The 19,757-nt window shown below is 40.8% G+C and overlaps 1 protein-coding gene across 1 annotated transcript; it reads left to right on the top strand.

Moving 5' to 3' along the window:
- The first annotated feature begins 5,967 nt into the window (after nt 1–5,967).
- On the top strand, nt 5,968–17,248 carry LOC138091882 (lysozyme-like protein 1). The gene is made up of 4 exons (XM_068987864.1): nt 5,968–6,106; nt 6,598–6,756; nt 16,304–16,382; nt 17,179–17,248. Exons 1-4 carry the CDS (start codon nt 5,968–5,970, stop codon nt 17,246–17,248), a joined length of 447 nt encoding a protein of 148 aa, XP_068843965.1.
- The last annotated feature ends 2,509 nt before the right edge of the window (nt 17,249–19,757 follow it).

Raw genomic sequence — 19,757 nt, 5'->3', positions numbered from 1 at the left:
CTTAACTTTTAGCACTAACAAGATGCTCCAGGCTCATCTTGCGCTTTTGCTGCTCCAGTTCTGAAATGAATCTGAAAAAGATATCTGAAGAACAAACTTGTAATATTTTTTCATATTAGAGACAGTTCATCACAGAAAAAGATCCACAGATGAACCCTAAGCATATGAAAGGAAACATAGCCGTAAATTGAAACCATGTTAAGAAGCCATTTCCTACCTCTCAAATTGGCAAAGACTATGACGTTCAATAGCTGCTGCTGCCAGGTAGAAGGGAAGGAATCTCATCTCCTGATACAGGGCTATGTGGAAGACAATTTGGCAATATCTAGCAAAACTATGAAACAATCCAAGACTCAGCAGTTCCACTTCCAGGAATTTATCCTACACATATTTTTGCAAATATGCAAATAACATATATATATGTATGTGTATATATATATATAAGATTATTTGGGCTTGCCTGGTGGCTCAGACTGTAAAGAAGCTATCTGCAATGCTGGAGACCCAGGTTTGATTCCTGGGTCAGAAAGATTCCCTGGAGGAGGGAATGGCTACCCACTCCAGTATTCTTGCCTGGAGAGTTCCACGGACAGAGGAGATTATTTAGTCTAATATCCTTATAAGACAAGAATGAAACAACTTAAATGTGCATCAATACCAAGTTGGCCAAATATGTTATACTATGTCACACAATGCAATGCAGCACAGCCATAAAAAGAGATTCTTAAAATATACTATCAGGCTTTAAAAATAAGGTACAGGAATAGTTTAAGAAGGATATAAAAGACTCTATATATGTGTGTCTCTGTATCATATCTCTGGAAGATACAGCTGTATCAGCTGTTGCCAGTGGGAGAGAAAACTAGTGCTTCTGAAGGTGGGAAAGATAATTTTTTACTATCCTAATTATGCTTTTGGAATTTTGAGATTTGATATTAAAAATTGTATTATATCTGCACACTTCTAAAATCTTATTATTTCCCAGCATTTTTCAAAATTTTCCAAAATTAAAGAAATTCCAGTAGGCTTCAAAGACCTTTATTAAAACTAGAAAACTCTATTCTAATTAAATTTTCATTTCTAATTAAGTTGTAAAAGCAAAGATTCATAACTGGAAAAATAAACATTTATTAGGTAAATTTCAACAAAAATCTTTGATAAATTGGCATATAGAATTTAAGAAAAGAATGTAATGATTATTGTGTGCAACCAACAATAACTTTTTTCCTTAGATCTGCATATCATAATGAGAATTAATTTCAAATATCCTTTAAATCTGAGAATGGAAATAAATGGATCTTAAAATTATCCCTTTAATTATTGATCCACAGAGCACTAAACCAAAGTTTTCAAAGCTAATTAATCTCATTTAATCATTCTGATCTTACTAAAAATATTTTATTAATGATAGTAATTCAGTTAGAGAAAAGACCCTTTGTACTGTTAAAACAACTTTTGAATGTTAATTTCATGTCTGTCACACCCTTTTTAAATTCTAGTTTGGTAGTGCTTATAATTTATGTAACATATTAGTACAGAAGGACTTGAGTATGGTTTATAATTCAATATATACCTACAGGGGAAACACACTTAATTTTCTTTACTGATGGGATTTATGATAAAGTTTGGAGGCTGTTATTTCAGAAACAAGCTCTCAGTCAGGTGGGAGGCCTCAGTGGAGTTGAGAAGTGAGGAAGAAGAAGAAGAAAAAGAAGTAGCCTGTCCCTAAATGTAGTTATCATAAAATTCCCAAGAAATAGAATTCTAGAATCTCTTGACAGTTGGAAACAAAAGAGCTAAGAACTCTTCTTTCTCTAAAGCTCTACAGAAAGGTCCTTGGTTTGGCCAAGATCACTTGTGCCTGGTCAGAATCAGAATGGCTTTGTGGGATGCAGGAAGCTTGTGTGAGCTCCTAATCACTGATTAGGTAAGTAGAATGAGACACATGTACCCCAATGTTCATCGCAGCACTGTTTATAATAGCCAGGACATGGAAACAACCTAGATGTCCATCAGCAGATGAATGGATAAGAAAGCTGTGGTACATATACACAATGGAGTATTACTCAGCCATTAAAAAGAATACATTTGAATCAGTTCTGATGAGATGGATGAAACTGGAGCCAATTATACAGAGTGAAGTATGCCAGAAAGAAAAACACCAATACAGTATACTAACACATATATATGGAATTTAGAAAGATGGCAATGATGACCCTGTATGCAAGACAGGAAAAAAGACACAGCTGTGTATAATGGACTTTTGGACTCAGAGGGAGAGGGAGAGGGTGGGATGATTTTGGAGAATGGCATTCTATCATGTATACTATCATGTAAGAATTGAATCGCCAGTCTATGTCTGACGCAGGATACAGCATGCTTGGGGCTGGTGCATGGGGATGACCCACAGAGATGTTATGGGGAGGGAGGTGGGAGGGGGGTTCATGTTTGGGAACACATGTAAGAATTAAAGATTTTAAAATTAAAAAAAAAAAAAATAGAATGGTGTTTCTCCCCCAGAATCACCTGAGGCATGTCTCTGGGGCAGGTACCCTTTTAATAAGACCTAAATCACTCAAGACTGGTTCCAAATAAGAAAAAGAGTACGTCAAGGCTGTATATTGTCACCCTGTTTATTTAACTTATATGCAGAGTACGTCATGAGAAACACTGGGCTGGAAGAAGCACAAGCTGGAATCAAGATTGCCGGGAGAAATATCAATCACCTCAGATATGCAGATGACACCACCCTTATGGCAGAAAGTGAAGAGGAACTAAAAAGCCTCTGGATGAAAGTGAAAGAGGAGAGTGAAAAAGTTGGCTTAAAGCTCAACATTCAGAAATCTAAATTCATGGCATCTGGTCCCAGCATTTCATGGCAATTGGATGGAGAAAGAATGGAAACAGTAGCTGACTTTATTTTGGGGGGCTCCAAAATCACTGCAGATGGTGACTGCAGCCATGAAATTAAAAGACACTTACTCCTTGGAAGGAAAGTTATGACCAACCTAGACAGCATATTGAAAAGCAGAGACATTACTTTGCCAACAAAGGTCCGTCTAGTCAAGGCTATGTTTTTTCCAGTGGTCGTGTATAGATAGATGTGAGAGTTGGACTATAAAAAAAGCTGAGCACCGAAGAATTGATGCTTTTGAACTGTGGTGTTGCAGAAGACTCTTGAGAGCCCCATGGACTGCAAGGAAATCCAACCAGTCCATCCTAAAGGAAATCAGTCCTGGGTGTTCATTGGAAGGACTGATGTTGAAGCTGAAACTCCAATATTTTGGCCACCTGATGCGAAGAGCTGACTCATTTGAAAAGACCTGATGTTGGGAAAAATAGAAGGCAGGAGGAGAAGGGGATGGCAGAGGATGAGATGCTTGGATGGCATCACCGACTTGATGGACATGAGTTTGGGTAGACTCTGAGAGTTGGTGATGGCCAGGGAGGCCTGGCATGCTGCGGTTCATGGGGTCGCAAAGAGTCGGACACGACAGAGCTACTGAACTGACTGACTGAAATCACTCTAGTGAAGCCATCTGTCCCAAAGAATCAACAATGGCAACCCCCAGCTTGAATGATGTAGAATGTTGTACTTGGAGCCACCACTGCTGTGGGCTTTTGTTTTATTTTGATTTGCTTGAGACCAGTGAGAGTCTAAAGATAAGGGATAGACACCAACTGGATTTGTAAACTCTATGTCATAAACCTCTGTTGGTCTCCCTCTCGGTTCCTGGCACAGTGCTAGGGTATAGTTCCCTGCTATACATCAGGGGGTTTTGCTATAAAGGTCCAGATACTGAATATTTTAGACTTTATGGTCTATACAATTTCCAACACAATACTCAACTGTAAAAATCAGCCGTATACAATATATTACTGGATGGGTATGGCTGTGTCCTAATAAAACTTTACTTACAAAAAGCAGGCCTATTTTACTGACCCTTGCTACTCACCAGTATGTATCTAGACACCACATCTGACATGTAGTCCGCTTATTGGTCAGTTCTCTTAAAGCCCCCATAATGATTCCCTTCTGGCCTTGCTGAATATTCAGCCTTGCTCTTAGCCTCTCCTCTCAACTGGGAAACTTGGCTCCACAAGGAGAAATGAACAACTCTAGAAATGTCTAGGCAGGTGAAGAAAATAATACTGGATGAAAGTACGTATGAATGTCAGATTCAGAATCAGGAGCAGTTACCAGAGATTTCACTCCACCCTCATCTCAGCAAGGTTGACCTATTTGGGGAAGACAAATTTCTTTGGAAGAAGAATCACTTCTGGAAAACCAGTAGCCAGCAAGGCATGGACCTTTTGATCCTACTTTCATTTTAAATGATTAGGTGGGAGTCCCTTTATGTCCTCCCACCACCAGCACTTTCTCTTCTTTTGACTCATCGTCATTTGTCCCCTTCTTGCTTGCCATTGACACCAAGCTTTTCGGGGGACCCATGAAACAGTGATGGAAGAATCCAGAAAAATATTATATTGCATTTGCAATATAACACTGATATTTTTGAAGCAACGTTCCCATATTTGGAAAAGTATCAAGATAAAAAGGAGATAATGACTTATGAAAAAAAAAAAAGAGGAAAGATAAGGTGCTAAATATTCTGCCTTCAGAAAGGATACATGTATATGTATCACTGAGTCCCTTTGCTGTCCACCTAAAACTATCACAACATTGATAATCCGCTATGTGCTGTGCTGTGCTTAGTCGCTCAGTCATGTCTGACTCTTTGTGACCCCATGGACTGTAGCCCGCCAGGCTCCTTTGTCCATCAAATTCTCCAGGCAAGAATACTGGAGTGGGTTGCCATGCCCTCCTCCAGGGGATCTTCCCAACCCAGATCAAACCCAGGTCTCCCACATTGCAGGTGGATTCTTTACTGTCTGAGCCACCAGGGAAGCCTGGTAGTTGGCTATACTCCAATGTAAAATTAAAAGGTTTTAAAAATTAAACATAAAAAATAAAACATTTCCTGTCTTCTAAAAAAAAACTTCTCCCTTCAATAAACTCCCAACAATAAATCTTAAGGTTGTCTATGAAGACCTATGTATATCCATCTCTGGTTGAAACTAAGATGTCTGATTCCACGTGTAAAGGCGACGCTTACCTCATTGTACTCTGGTTATTTCTAGTCATAGAGTTAAAATGGGGAATCCGAGAAATGTGTCACCCTCTGTGGGTTCTTTCTGGACATCAGTAAAGGAAGGTTGATTCCCTTCCTTGCCAGGTCCCAGGAGCTTAGCATTTACTTGAAAGTAGCAGGGAGAATCCCAGGGATGGTGGAGCCTGGTGGGCTGCCATCTATGGGGTCGCACAGAGTCGGACACGACTGAGCGACTTCACTTTCACGTTTCACTTTCATGCATTGGAGAAGGAAAGGACAACCCACTCCAGTGTTCTTGCCTGGAGAGTCTCAGGGATGGGGGAGCCTGGTGGGCTGCCGTCTATGGGGCTGCACAGAGTCGGACACGACTGAAGCGACTTAGCAGCAGCAGCATGTAGAATGGCTTCCCAGGTGTGACTAGTGGTAAGGAATCTGCCTGCCAGTGCACGAAACCTAGAGACTCGGGTTTGACCCCTGGGTTGGTAAGATCCCCTGGAAGAGGGCATGGCAACCCACTCCAGTATTCTTGACTGGAGAATCCCTTGGACAGAGGAGCCTGGTGGGCTACCGTCCATGGGGTCGCAGAGTTGGACGTGACTGAAGTAACTGAACACACACACACAGCCATGTAGAAAGTTTTAGAGAGCCTGCAATTATTCCTTCCCTGTACTGTGTACTATTGGCACTTGGGTTTTCCCTAATGCTAGTTCTCAGTGTTTACAAGTGACAGGACACATTCAGGCTGGCAGATTTGGAAGTTCTTGTTGGCAAGAAACTTAGTCTTGGGAATCAAGCAGGGTTGTCTCATGTGGTCTCTTATTCTTGACAGGTTCTGCCTTCAACAGGCCTGGGGATGAAGGCTGCTGGTATTTTGGCGCTGATGGGCTGCCTGGTCACATTCGTTGAGCCCAAAATCTACACTCGATGTAAACTGGCAAAAATATTTTCGAGGGCCAACCTGGACAATTACAGAGGCTTTAGCCTTGGAAACTGTGAGATTTCTCCCTTCCTGTTCTCTTTCTGCCCTTTAACTCTTCCTTGAGATGTCAAAGGCCCCTCCCATACCTACTTCTGTTTGCTTCCAGCCTGTCCTTGCTCTGCTCCACCAGCAACGGATGCTGGCTATTCACATATCCTCCACGACTGCTCTCCGGAGCTTCCCTCCGCTTCCCTGCCCCTCCTGTCCTCACTCCTGGAGTCCTGTATGATTGACATCAGCAAAGGAAGGAGAAAACAACTCCCTCTTGCTAGCATTGCAAGGGGCAGACCTGATATTTAGTCTGGTCCAGGGTCAGCCACTGACTAGGTGTGCCTCCCTGCCCATCCTGTGCTTCTCAGGTGTGCTACCTGCCCTGACACTCCCCAGGGCACGTCGGGAGCAAAGCATTGGTGTAATATGTATAAGGGAACTCTCCCCTAAGAACAGATAGGAGGAAACAATGAATTTCTTTTATTGACACTCCTGGCTTTTTCTCCCCTCTAGGGATCTGCATGGCCTACTATGAGAGCCACTACAACACCACGGCTCAGACCCAACTGCAGGACGGGAGCACCGACTATGGCATCTTTCAGATAAACAGTGACACGTGGTGCAGAAATACAAAGCTACAAGAGAAAAACCGCTGTCACGTGGCCTGCTCAGGTAGGCTTTTGATTCCACAAATATCATCCTTAGGAACAGACAGGAAAGCTGACCACGGAATATCCACCCATCTTCTGCTTTAACCAAAATTTGGAAGTTCAGATGTGCAAGTGGGTCTGTAAATAAATTATTATAAATTATTGAAGAGTTCCCCAAAGTGGCACTCACAACCTTGTGGTCAACATGTCCAAAGATGGCTTATTCCATCCAGGGTGGGTTTTATGAAGCCCACCACAAAAACAGGGGCCTGGACAAATGACCTGACTTCACTTCCGTGCATAGAGAGGTTAAATATGTTTGTTGAGAAGGAGAAAGCGGTTTGCTATCTGCTTTCCATAAGCAATCCACTCAAAAGATGCAGTTGATGCTTCTTTATACAGAATGAGACAAATTCACTTCACACAGCACTTCTTCAACAGTGGAAATGATGCTAGAATTTATTTCTAAGTCTTTCTCTTTAATCACTCAGGAAATATATGTGGGCATAGAATTGAGCATAGCAGGACTCTTCAAACATGAATTCTGGTGTTAAGAAAGAGTGCTTATACAAAGTTATATAAATGACTGTAAACAGGTGTGAGCTTCAGAGGAAAGAGACGTTATTAATAAAGTCATGGGAAGCTTTATAGACATTATGATATTTTATTTAATATTTGGAAGATAGATAAGATTTGGATATTCAAGGATAGGGAAGTGTTACTCCAGTTAAGGAGAACAAAAAAGCAAAAACATGCATAAAATATAACAGGACATGTGGTTGGAAAGTTTGATAACTACTTGACCACGAAGGGCCCTGGGACCCAAGCTGAGGAGAGTCCACTGATTTCTGCCCACACTAGGAAATCAGAATGGGTCAGTGGCGTTGCTTCAGAAAAAATGAATATGCAAGCTGGATATGAGAGAGATTAAAGAAGAGACAATTTAATTGCCCCTCCAATTGTTGAGGTGAGAAATAAACAGACCTGAATGATGGTCATGGCTGGCAGTATAGAGAAGAACATGCGAAAGACAACAGTAGAAAGATGAAGCAAAGTAAGTGACTGTCTTGTTTGCAAACCCCATGAGGGCAGTTCTATTTCAATCACTGATGCATTCTCAATGCCTAGAATGCTCCCTGGCCATTGGAGCTCAAGAAATATTCATTGACTAAATCAATGGAGGGAAGGTCAAAAGAGTGAAGACAGGGAGCCATAAAATATTCTCCAGCAAATTCCTTAAGAGCAGGAAATAAACTTTTAATTTTTCATAGACGTGCACAAGATAATCAGTAACCAAGTGTGAATGTATGAATGGCTGCACACTGTGTAAATTTACCTAATAAATTGGTAGTCCCTGCCCCTACTTTACTATGGAATGCTCACTACCTCCTGAGGCCAACCACTCAATTTTTGGTCAGCCTTTATTTTAGAACATTCTTTTGTTGAGCCAAAATCCATCTCCTCATAGCATTCTCCCATTAAATGCTGGTTTCTCCTTCTGGATTTATTAAAAACAAATTTTCTCTATTTTATACATTGTTGTTGTTCAGTTGCTTAGTTTTGTCCAACTCTTTGTGACCCCCATGGACTGTAGCGTACCAGTTTCCTCTGTCCTCCACTGTCTCCTGCAGTTTGCTCAGATTCATGCCCATTGAGTTGATCATGCTATCTAACCATCTTATCTTCTGCTGCCCCCTTCTCCTTTTGCCTTCAACTTATCAAATGTTTGAAAATGATGATTAGGAGGTACTTCTCATCTCCAAATCTTATCTCCCAGGCTAAAACATTCAATACCTTCACTTTTCTACAGATAGGACTTTTTAAAACCCTCCCCTTCCTGATTAATCTCATTAGCATACCCTAAGGAGATCAGCCCTGGGATTTCTATGGAAGGAATGATGCTAAAGCTGAAACTCCAGTACTTTGGCCACCTCATGCGAAGAGTTGACTCGTTGGAAAAGACTCTGATGCTGGGAGGGGTTGGGGGCAGGAGGAGAAGGGGACGACCAAGGATGAGATGGCTGGATGGCGTCACCGACTTGATGGATGTGAGTCTGAGTGAACTCCGGGAGTTGGTGATGGACAGGGAAGCCTGGCATGCTGCAATTCATGGGGTCGCAAAGAGTCGGACACGACTGAGCGACTGAACTGAACTGAACTGATGAGCTTGCCACTAGAGTCTTCCAGTTAAATATGGCGTTGGATGTGTAAGTATTGTTTGAAGCTGAAAGTGAGAGGACTAATGGTGACTAATTTAGCAATTAGAGAAATCTGAATCCTAAGCTGACCCTGGCAAAGCCAAAAAGCAACCACAGGATCCCAAAAGAGCTCAGAAATCAGCAACATCAGCTACTTCCAGAAACTGGGGTGAAGGCAAGCTAAAAATGGTATGATTAATTGGAAAGTCAGTTAAACAGCAGCTGACTCATCTCCTGATTCCATTCATCTATTGACTGTTCCTCCCAACCCTGGCAAGTTACTGGAACTCTCTCTCTCTTGGACAGAATAGGTAGAAATTCTCTCATTGAGGGACCTCACCAACCTTTGAGTGTGAGAGCTCCATCCTAAGAGGGAGTCAAGTTCCTGTAGACCCAGTCACCTCCCTCCACTCTGATCCCTGAATGATGGCAGCCAGCCTAGTCTTTCCAGAAGCGAAGACACTAGTCTGGGGAATCCAGACAGAGGAAAAGGAAAACTAGATTCTAAGTGGGGGCTACCTAGTGAACAAACTAGCTAGATCTCCCTCAGTGAGATGCACAGTTGAAAATCCCCACCTCTGTACTGGACTCCTAATCATCTTTATTTTTTTTAGGCATCCTTCTCTTAAATAAGTGCAGCTAACTAGAAGTCTACCAATGACTAGTCTTCATAGGCTGTCACTGGCATGAGAAAATGAGACTGCCATCACCACCAACAAAAACCAGATAAAAGTAATTTGTTGAAAGCAGAGATTATGCAGCAAAATGAAAACTTCAGATTAAAAAAAACACTATTATTAATATCTTTGGTATATTTAATTTAGAATGAATTTCTTATAGACAACATATAATTGAATGCTGCTTTTAGAGCTTGTCCAACAATCTCTGCTTTTTCACAGGAATATTTAGATCAGAGAACTTTTTCTGAAAGGAATAAATAATAAATATTTTACATTTTGTGAGCCATATAGTCACTTTTTTGATTATTCAACTTGTCATACAGCACAAAAGCAGCTACAGACAGTATAGAAATGAATAGGCATGATTGTGTTCTAATAAAACTTTATGTACAAAAATGGAGGGTGGGTCTGTGGGCCATAGTTTGTGCTGAGCTTTGATTTAGATCATTTATATTTATGTAATTGCTGATATGATTACTTTAAAATCCACCATGTTGTTATTTGTTTCCCATTTGTTCCATCTATCCATCTACTCTTGGTTTATTTTTCCTGACTTTTGGATTAATTGAATATTTTTCAGTATTCGATTTTATTTCTATCATTGGCTTTTTAAGTACATGTGTGCATGCTTAATTAGTTTCCCGGTTGTGTCTGACTCTTTGCGACCCCATGGACTGTAGCCCTCCAGGCCCCTCTGTCCATGAGATTTCTCGGGCAAGAATACTGGTGCGGGTAGCCATTCCCTTCCCCAGGGGATCTTCCCAATCCAGGGACCAAACCTGGGTCTCCTGCATTGCAGATTGATTCTCTACCATCTGAGCCACCAGGAAAGCCCTTATTAACTTCATTTCTGTTTTATTTTTAGCAGATCCTCTAGGGTTTACATTATGCATCACTTTCTACCTCCAAATAACATTATACCACTTCACATATAATAAAGTTGACACTTGAACAAGGTATTACTAAAACCTACCATTGACTAGAAGCCTTACCAACAGCATAAACAGATGATTAACACATATTTTGTATATGCACTATATACTGTATTCTTACATAGAGTAAGCTATAGAAAAAAACATTATTAAGAAAATGATAAGGAAGAGAAAATGCATTTACTCTATCATATGTATTGATTTCTGTAAGCTTATATTACCTGTTTGTAAGATGAATCATCTGTCAGTACCCACATCAATTTTGTTTTAGATGATACAAAACACTGTAGATGTTGTATATATTACTAATACTGGACACAAAAGATAATGTGAAAAAGGAATTCATATTTATATATGAAGGTATAATGATTCATGCATTAATAACCAAGAAGCAGCAATATGATCACTTTACGATCACCTAGTGCCATCAATACAATTGCCTTACAATAGCCCAGCCTATACTCTAATGAATGGTTAGAAAATTCTTATGGCATGCAGTATTGCAGTCATATTCATAATAAACTATTGGAAGCATTGTTGCATTTTTAAATGAAAGAAAGAGACACATACTGTACGGTAATATAATTCTCTGAAGGCAAAATTATAAAACAGGAAGGGAGCTAAAGTGAAAGTTGCTCAGTCGTGTCTGACTCTTTGTGACCCCATGGTCTGTAGCTCTCCAGACTTCACTGTCCATGGGACTCTCTAGGCAAGGATACTGGAGTGGGTAGCTGTTCCCTTCTCCAGGGGATCTTCCCAACCCAGGGACTGAACCCAGGTCTCCAGCATTGCAGCCACATTCTTTATCGTCTGAACCACTAGGGAAGCCCAAGGAAGCTTACACATTGTTAATTTTATATTAAATAATCATTCACCTGGTACCTATTAAGAATAGACTAGTGCCTACACAAGAGAAGGGGACAACAGAGGATGAGATGTTTAGATGGCATCACCAACTCAATGCACATGAGTCTGAGCAAGCTCTGGAAGCTGGTGATGGACAGGGAAGCCTGGGCATGCTGCAGTCCATGGGGTCACAAAAAGTTGGACACAACTGAGCAACTGAACTAAACTGAGTGCCCTGCATATATTTTATGCATTTATGACATATCTAACTATTAATTTTTGATATTTCTAGGCTATGTGGTTTACAAGTGTTTTCAAACTGTCACAAATCTCAAAAATAAATGTTTCCAATATATTCATTGAAAAAAATCCAAACCAATGTTCTGCTGCATAAGAATTTTATACTATTGTGGTTCAGTTTTCCCCATGATGTCTTCTGTGCTAAGTTGTCATCCTTTTTACTTCCACATGTTATACTCTTCACAATGCTTTTAAAAAATAATTTTATTTATTTGTTTTTGGCTGTGCTGGGTCTTTGTTGCTGTGTGGTCTTTTTCTCTAGTGGCAGCAAACAGAAGTTACTGTCTAGTTATGCTCAGGCTTCTCATTGTGGTGGCTTCTCTTGTTTCAGAGCATGGGCTCTAGGGCACATGGGCTGCAATAGTTGTAGTCATGGGCTCAGAAGTTGTGGTCTCCAGACTCTGGAATGCAGGTTCAGTAGCTGTGGCACATGGGCTTGGTTGCTCCAAAGCATGTGGGATATTCCCAGACCAGCGATTAAACCCATGTCTCTTGCATTGGCAGGGGGATTGAGCCACTGGGGAACCGTGGTATATGCATTTCTATATACATTACATGCATGCTCTACACCTCACAATATGTATAGACACAGTACATTTTTTATTATTTTTGCTTTTAATGCGTATCTTTTAAGTAAAATGTTCAGATGAGAAGGATCTCTTTATATTTACCATACAATATTTATCATTTGGAGCTTTCCAGGTGGTTCAGTGGTAAAGAATCCACCTGTCAATGCAAGAGGCTCAGATTCTATCCCTGGGTTGGGAAGACGCCCTGGAGGAGGAAATGGTAACCCACTCCAGTATTCTTGCCTGGAAAATTCCATGAACAGAGGATCCTGGCGTGCCGCAGTCCATGGGGTCACAAGAGTCAGATGTGACTGAGCACGCACACATTTACCAATTACAACATTCTCTAAACCTTTGGTGCCTTCATTTGGACACACAGTTAAGGGCTATTTCCTTTCAGTCTAAAGAACATCCTTGAACAATTTCCTGGAGTAGAATTCTTCTAGGAAGCATCTTTCTGCTATTGTGTGTCTGAAAATGTCTATATTGCATTTTCTGCTATAAGAGATATTTTCTACATATATAAAACTCTAAGCTGACAGATGGAGAAGGATATGGCAACCCACTCCAGTATTCTTGCCTGGAAAATTCCATAGATGGAGGAGTCTGGTAGGCTTCAGTCCATGGACACAACTGAGCGACTTCACTTTCACTTTCAAGCTAACAGATATTTTTCTCTCAGTTTACTAAGTATGTCCAATATCTTCTGCTTGACTTGTTTAGTATGTGAAATCAGTGATTTTCTCACTTGTGCTCCCTGTGTGTATCATGTCCTTTTTCTCCATCCCCTTTTACAAGTTCTTCATCAACAACATCTAGCAATCTGATCACAAATCCCTATTTTTGTGTGTTTATTTTGCTTGATATTCACTAAAATTTTGGATCCCTGAGTGAATAATGTTTAAACTTTCCCCTTCTAAGAGTCTAATAACACAGATGCTAGATTATTTTTGTATTCTCGTTGGTCACCGAGACTCTTCTTTTTTTTTTTTTCAGAACTTTTCCCTTTCTGTGTTTTATTTTCAATCATTTTATGTTCAAGATCTCTGATCATTTTTGTGAAGTGCCTGATCTATTAAATTCAGCAATTGAATATTTAATTTCAGATAGTGTATTTTTTCAGTGCCAGGTAATTATATTATTTCTTTCATTTGACTGATGTTTTCCTATAAGTCTTTGTTATCAATAAACATATTTATAACCACTGTTTTAAATTTCTTATCTAATTCAATCATCTCTGTCATTTCTAGGTCTTTCTACTGGCTGTGAGTTATGTTTTTATACCTTTTTGTACATTTGATCAATTTTTTTACTGGATACTAGACTGCCTGTATATTACATTGTTGAGCGTCTGGATTATGCTGCTTTAAGGATTATTGAAGTTCATCTTGGCGAGCAGTTAGTTCTGGTCCGGGACATTCTGGGGTAGTCTTTATGGAAGGGCTCGTGTAGCTTTACTATCAAGATATTTATCCATGGCATCTCTTGAATAATCCAGGGCTCAGCAAAGTCTCTCTCCTCTGGCCAGTAACAGATCACGTCTCCCCGCATGAGCCCTGCAATTGCTGAGGTTCCTGGTAGCAGTTTTCTGATTACTCTCATGGAGTTTTTCAGTCAAAGACTCAGAGGTCTCTCTCTGCAGAGTTCTGGCACACTCCTGGGTGGCTCCTTCTTCACAGGGACCCCTCTCCACAAATTCCAACTGTCTTGGCCTCTTATCTCTGTCTCCTCTACTTAGATTGCCATAGCCTGCCTGGATTCTACCTTTGTGGTCTGGAAAGTGCCTCTGGGCAGAAAGTCACAGCAATCCCAAGGCTCACCTCAAAGATTCTGCATTCCCTATTGTCTAGCTGTCTAGCTGTTACAGTAGGAGAGAAAATCTCTAGTGTATCATGGCCAAGCTTGACTTTATGTGCAGTTTACTAACTGAATATTGTCCAATGGAACAATTACTAAAATGTGAGTTAAGTGTATATTTGCAAGACAACAGTGGATTCTCAGAAATTAAAATGTTAGATGGCTTATAGTTAGAGGTGAAGGATCACGCATATCTGTTTTCTCATAAAAAGAGCTTGGGATTTTTAGGGAAGGCCTTAAAATAGAAAACAGGATGTTGGTTTTATATCCTAATCACCCTCCATGACTGTCTTCCCCCAGCCTCAGGCCAGAGAGGCTATAATTAGGGACAACGTCATTCTGTCCCATGGATTAGAGAAGTAGGGCTATTCGTCATGGAAACCTGAAAACAAGCTAGCATTGGGGTGTGTGTGCAACGTAGGTGGCATCTCATGTGTGTACAAAATACACGCACCTCATGCACATCTACTGAAGCTAGTCCTCTTCTCATTCCCAGACCAGACCATATGCCTCAAATTGCTGTCAACCTTCCCCAAATTATTTGGACATAGTATTTTTTATATAGAGATATAAATATATCTATGTATGACACACACATGCATATAATAATATAATAGCCATTCTTGTTTCCCTCCAATAACTTAGTCCTTATTGAAATAGATTTTAAGGAAGCAGTCATTGCCTTCTATATCTAGTATAGCCCACCTATATTAATCTCTGTTTCTCCTACCAGCCTGGTATCTGAGTTGGCTGTTGCCACTTCAGAAAGGACAAGGAGATATAAATTTGGGGGCTTTGCAGTAGAACTCCACCGAATGGAATTGGTTCTTTTTTGTGTGGATTGTTGCTGTTTTCCGTTGTTGGATGGGGGAGAATGAAAGATTCCCTTGAATGATGTTTGATATTCAACAGAACCCGCTCCTTATCCATGTGTGACTGGACAGGATTGTCTATTTGAACACTGAGCAGAAGCCACCGTTGGCTCAGGTCCTTGTACATACGTGCTCCCTGGGCTCATTTCTGCCCCTTTGCTGCCCCACTGTGGTGATTTCACTGTTTCCACATTTTAGCCCAGAGCCAGGTTCTTTATTTTCCTGCCTCCTACCCCTTTAACGTATTTTCCTAAAGAAATTCAAGGTTCCATGCAACTTGTGGTTGTTTGTTTGTTTGTATTTGCAAAATATCTCACTTGTGCAACAAAATGGTAGAACAAAGTGGGACGTTGACAAACACTCTCCATGAATTGCACAGCCTGGGCCTGCAGCACCCACCCTTCCCACCGACCTGTGCACAGCATCTCCAGACTAGCAACCCGCTTCACCCCCAATGGGAGCCTTGTTCTCTGTGTGCAGGTCTAGCAGAATATCCTCTGCAGATCAGAGCTACAGTCTCCCCTGCCCACTCTTGCTTCCACCCATTCTTCTACAGGTGTGGATCCCTAACGAAAACACCTTGCACCCCAAACTCACCTCCACATCTACTTCTGGAGAACGCAAACTGAAACAGAAATGATGTTGGGCTTTTTTGTTTATTTGCCTTTTCTTGTCATATTTGTGTTGAGAAGGATTTTGAGCTCACTTCTGGTGAAGTGATATGAATTAATACATTTTCAGTTGAAAGATTTGTTATGCCTGAAAGCCATAGAAAAAGTAATAAAGGCAAAGCTTTCACATAAAGCTTAAAGTTTTCTGCATGTGAGAAATACTTTGGGTATAAAAAAAAAGTTTAATGCACAAAACAGAAAGCTACAATAAACAGAAGTTTAATCATTACCTATAAGGAGATCTTACATGCCAAATTAACATGAGTAAAGAAAACTCTACTGTCCTGTCTAGCTTTTATGTTTCTTTAGAACATAAACATTTTCCTATTGTGTTTTACCTAAACACATTTCCAAAAAAGAATTTTTTTTCCTGTTGTGTTTTCCCTAAACACACTTCCAAAAGCCTTTCAGAGCTGGTCTAGTCCTCTATCAAAAAGTCCTAAAATTCAAGATGTGGATGGCCTAGAAACAAAAACAATCCTTTCTTTGTGAAGAAGTGCAACAACAAAAAAAAGGAGACAGCTCATTGTTCTTCCAACCCTCCTGCTCCCAAATGCAATGAGAAAAGTGAATAAAATCTGATTTGGGCTTCCCCTCCTCCAACAGCAAATTCTCAGCTAACCCTCTACTGCTCTCTCTTATAGCCTTGATGACTGATGACCTCACGGATGCAATTATCTGTGCCAAGAAAATTGTTAAAGAAACAGATGGCATGAACTACTGGTAAGAGTCTTTCCTTGGGAGACAAGCTGACATGGGTGAAACCCTTAGTGTATGTGTTCATCAAAGCTGCAGGGGATGAGAACAAGTTCACCTCTACAGAGTGGTCCAGTGATTTCCACTTGACCTCGTCTATGTCATCCTCCATTGCCGTGTGGATGTGCAGTGAACCTGGGATTAGTATGGGGAGTAGAGGGTTAGGGAGTCAGAATTATTTGCAATTGCTTTTCACATCAAGATGTTGCAAACAATGAAGAGAGGGCTGTCTTCTCATGTGACCTGGAGAGCATCATTGAAGACAGTACACCAGAAGAAAAAGCTCGAGCTGGCTCTAAATTTGGATAGGATTTGGGAAATCAGTGGCAGTGAGAGGAAAATAACCATGTCGGTTACATGAGAAATTGACAGGAAACTTCCCCAGGTTGTGTGAGCTATGGCTTCACCAGAGAGCTATGGCTCTCTGCAGCTGTGTTTTCTTGTGAACGTTGCTGATTGGGTCACTCACTTGCAGAACCCAAATTTTAAGAGATGTGGATGTTTAACTAAATGCCCCATCCTTATAAAAGTTGTTTGCTTGTTGCTGAGGCTCATATAGACTAGGAGAAAACCAGGGAGAGGGAAGTCTTAAGGCAAAAAAGATGGAGTCTTTAGATCAGGACTTAGATCAGGACCAGAAACAAATGACACCAAACGCTGGGCACTGCTGGTTAAGTGGGTTACTTGTCTATGGTTTTTGAGCCTCAGAGCATTTAGACTCTCACACTTTGCTCTGTTGTTCCTTCTTCCCTCTCCTCCCCAGGCAAGGCTGGAAGAAGAACTGTGAGGGCAGAGACCTGTCTGAGTGGAAAAAGGGATGCGAGGTTTCATGAACTGGACAGTACCAAGGATGCTTCATGACAGCCCCTAGTGAGAGTGGTCATGTCATCTTGTCCTCCATCCTCCTGATGGTCCTTCTCAAAGTTGGAGAGGGAAAGTTAAGCTATATTTTTAAGGAAATAAATATTTCCATTTAAATGTCTTGACTTCACCCTGACTCAGTTTCAATGATGTCATAATAGCACAAGGTTAAGACTTGAAAAGTCACCTATAAAATGTTCTAGTCCTAGGAGGAACAAACTTCTCTTCTTTATGGCTGCTTATTTTAAAAATACAATTCCGGGTCCAGGGGAACACTAGAGGAATGACAGTAGTTTGCTGACCTCTGTCCTGGAGCATTGAGTCCTTCTCCTCGTCATTGGATATAGAGCCACACCTCAGCTCAACTCTCCTGGGGAGAATGTTCCCACTTCCTCCAGGCAGTTGTGAGAGACATTCTGATGGGACCAAATACTGAAGCTGCAGCTCTTAGCTCCAGTGTTCCCCATGTCTTCCAACATCCATTTAAGTTTAATCTATCAAAAACCCTGATGGCTCAAACAGTAAAGAATCCACCTGCAATGCAGGAGACCTGGGTTCAATCCCTGGGTTGAGAAGAGTCCCTGCAGGAGGGCATGGCAACCCACTCCAGTATTCTTGCCTGGAGAAGCCCCATGGGCAGAGTCCATGGGATTGCAAAGAATCGAACACGACTTAGCAACTTTCACTATCACTATCAAAAACACTTACATCCTCAGAACACGATTGTTTCTAGACTTAGACCTGCAGATTTTATGAGTTTGGTCTGGAAACTGACCTGACTAACGACTAATTTTGTTACCTGGAATTGTGGGCTGAAGAGCCCAGATCCCAAAGATACTCCCAGGATGCTTTCTGCTCCATGCAGAGATGGTTTCTCTCTTGGGCGGCTCTGCTATGCTGAGTTTTGTCTTGTCCATTCTCTGTCCTGGCTAGAGTTAGAAGTGGTTGGGCTGTCTTGTTAGAACTTCAGAGTCAAGTTGAACACAATCTGACCTTGAGAATGCACTAACTTGAGGTTTGCTGGAAAAATGGTTATGCTTGGAAATATGTTGCCCAGTTGGAAGGAAGTCCTCACTAGTCAGGTCGATGGGTTTTATGATAGCACCAAAGTAACTCATAAACACTCTCTCATTGCCAACTGCCTGGGTTTTACTGTTGGCTCATTTCACATCCACAGGCTTTTCTCACAGGAATAGGCTTTAAAAAATCTGAATGCTACTTGCCAAACAAATAAACTTTTATATATGTCTAAACAAACATAATCCTGTGACAATTTAATAGGCATTACAAGGCATAGGGGAAAAAAAGCTTTTGAAACTTCTGATGTAAGAATCAAAAAAACAATTATTTAACAGGGCTGAAGACAATCTACAAAATTGAGAGTCCATTAAGCTGTACTAAATTAATAATCAGTCCTGTAAAAGTCCATAAATATGTATTTTTCATTATTATTGTCGTTCATCCACCTCACAGTACCCATTCTTAGCCGAATCTCCTTCATTGTTAAAACCAGTGGTACCATGTTAATGACTTAGGTGGGCGTGGAACCAGGTGCCAGTCATTCAAAGACTAGAGGAAATTTTTTTTAACAACAACAATGAAAAAGAGTGTTTTGAAATCCAAAATGAAGGGAAACTGGCTGGCCCTACAATTTGATTGACCTCTGTGCAAAACTCGTAAGTGTTCTAAGCATGCAAATCTACTATTTCTCTCAAGTGTATCATTTAGTGTTTCCATAAATAATAATTGAGGATAAAAAATGCATGGTCCTGGATAATTTTCCACAATCAATGCCCTCTGAAATTCCAGAGGAAAATATTACTCCTGTTCCTTAATTATCTTTGTTTAATAAAATTATATTAAAGTAAAGAACTAAGATCTATATTCCCTTTTATAGTTTCTAAAAGTGAAATTCAATCAGTCATGTCTGATTCTTTGCAACTCCATGGATTGTAACCGGCCAGGCTCCTCTGTCCATGGAATTCTCCAGGCAAGAATACTGGAGTGGGTTGCCATGCCCTTCTGCAGGGGATCTTCCTGGCTCAGGGATCGAACCCAAGTTCTCCCACATGGCAGGTGGATTCTTTTCCATCTGAGCCACCAAGAAAGCCTTCACTCCTATTCCCTAATTATCTTTATTTAACAAAATTATATTAACATAAACAACTAAGATCTATATTACCTTCTACATTTTCTAAGGCACTTGGAAATAGATTTTCAGTTTCTCCTAACAACGACATCAAAAAAAAAAAAATCTAAAACATGAAAATCATTTCTTTCAGTTGAAGAGTAGACGTGGCCTGAGAAAGCATGACAGGCTTCACCACCATCCAGGCAGCCACTCCAGGGAGGGTCAGGTTGCTAGGAGTTACTGATGGGCTATGATGTCCTGGATGGAAATTCACACAACCAGCTTCCAAAAGAGCCAGCGCCTGGGAGCGCAGGGGAATGCATGGGCACCCCAACTGTAGCAGAGTTTCT

Source organism: Capricornis sumatraensis, chromosome 15, assembly GCF_032405125.1.
Source record: "Capricornis sumatraensis isolate serow.1 chromosome 15, serow.2, whole genome shotgun sequence".
NCBI lineage: Eukaryota > Metazoa > Chordata > Mammalia > Artiodactyla > Bovidae > Capricornis > Capricornis sumatraensis.
This window is presented reverse-complemented; position numbering and strand designations above follow the sequence as displayed.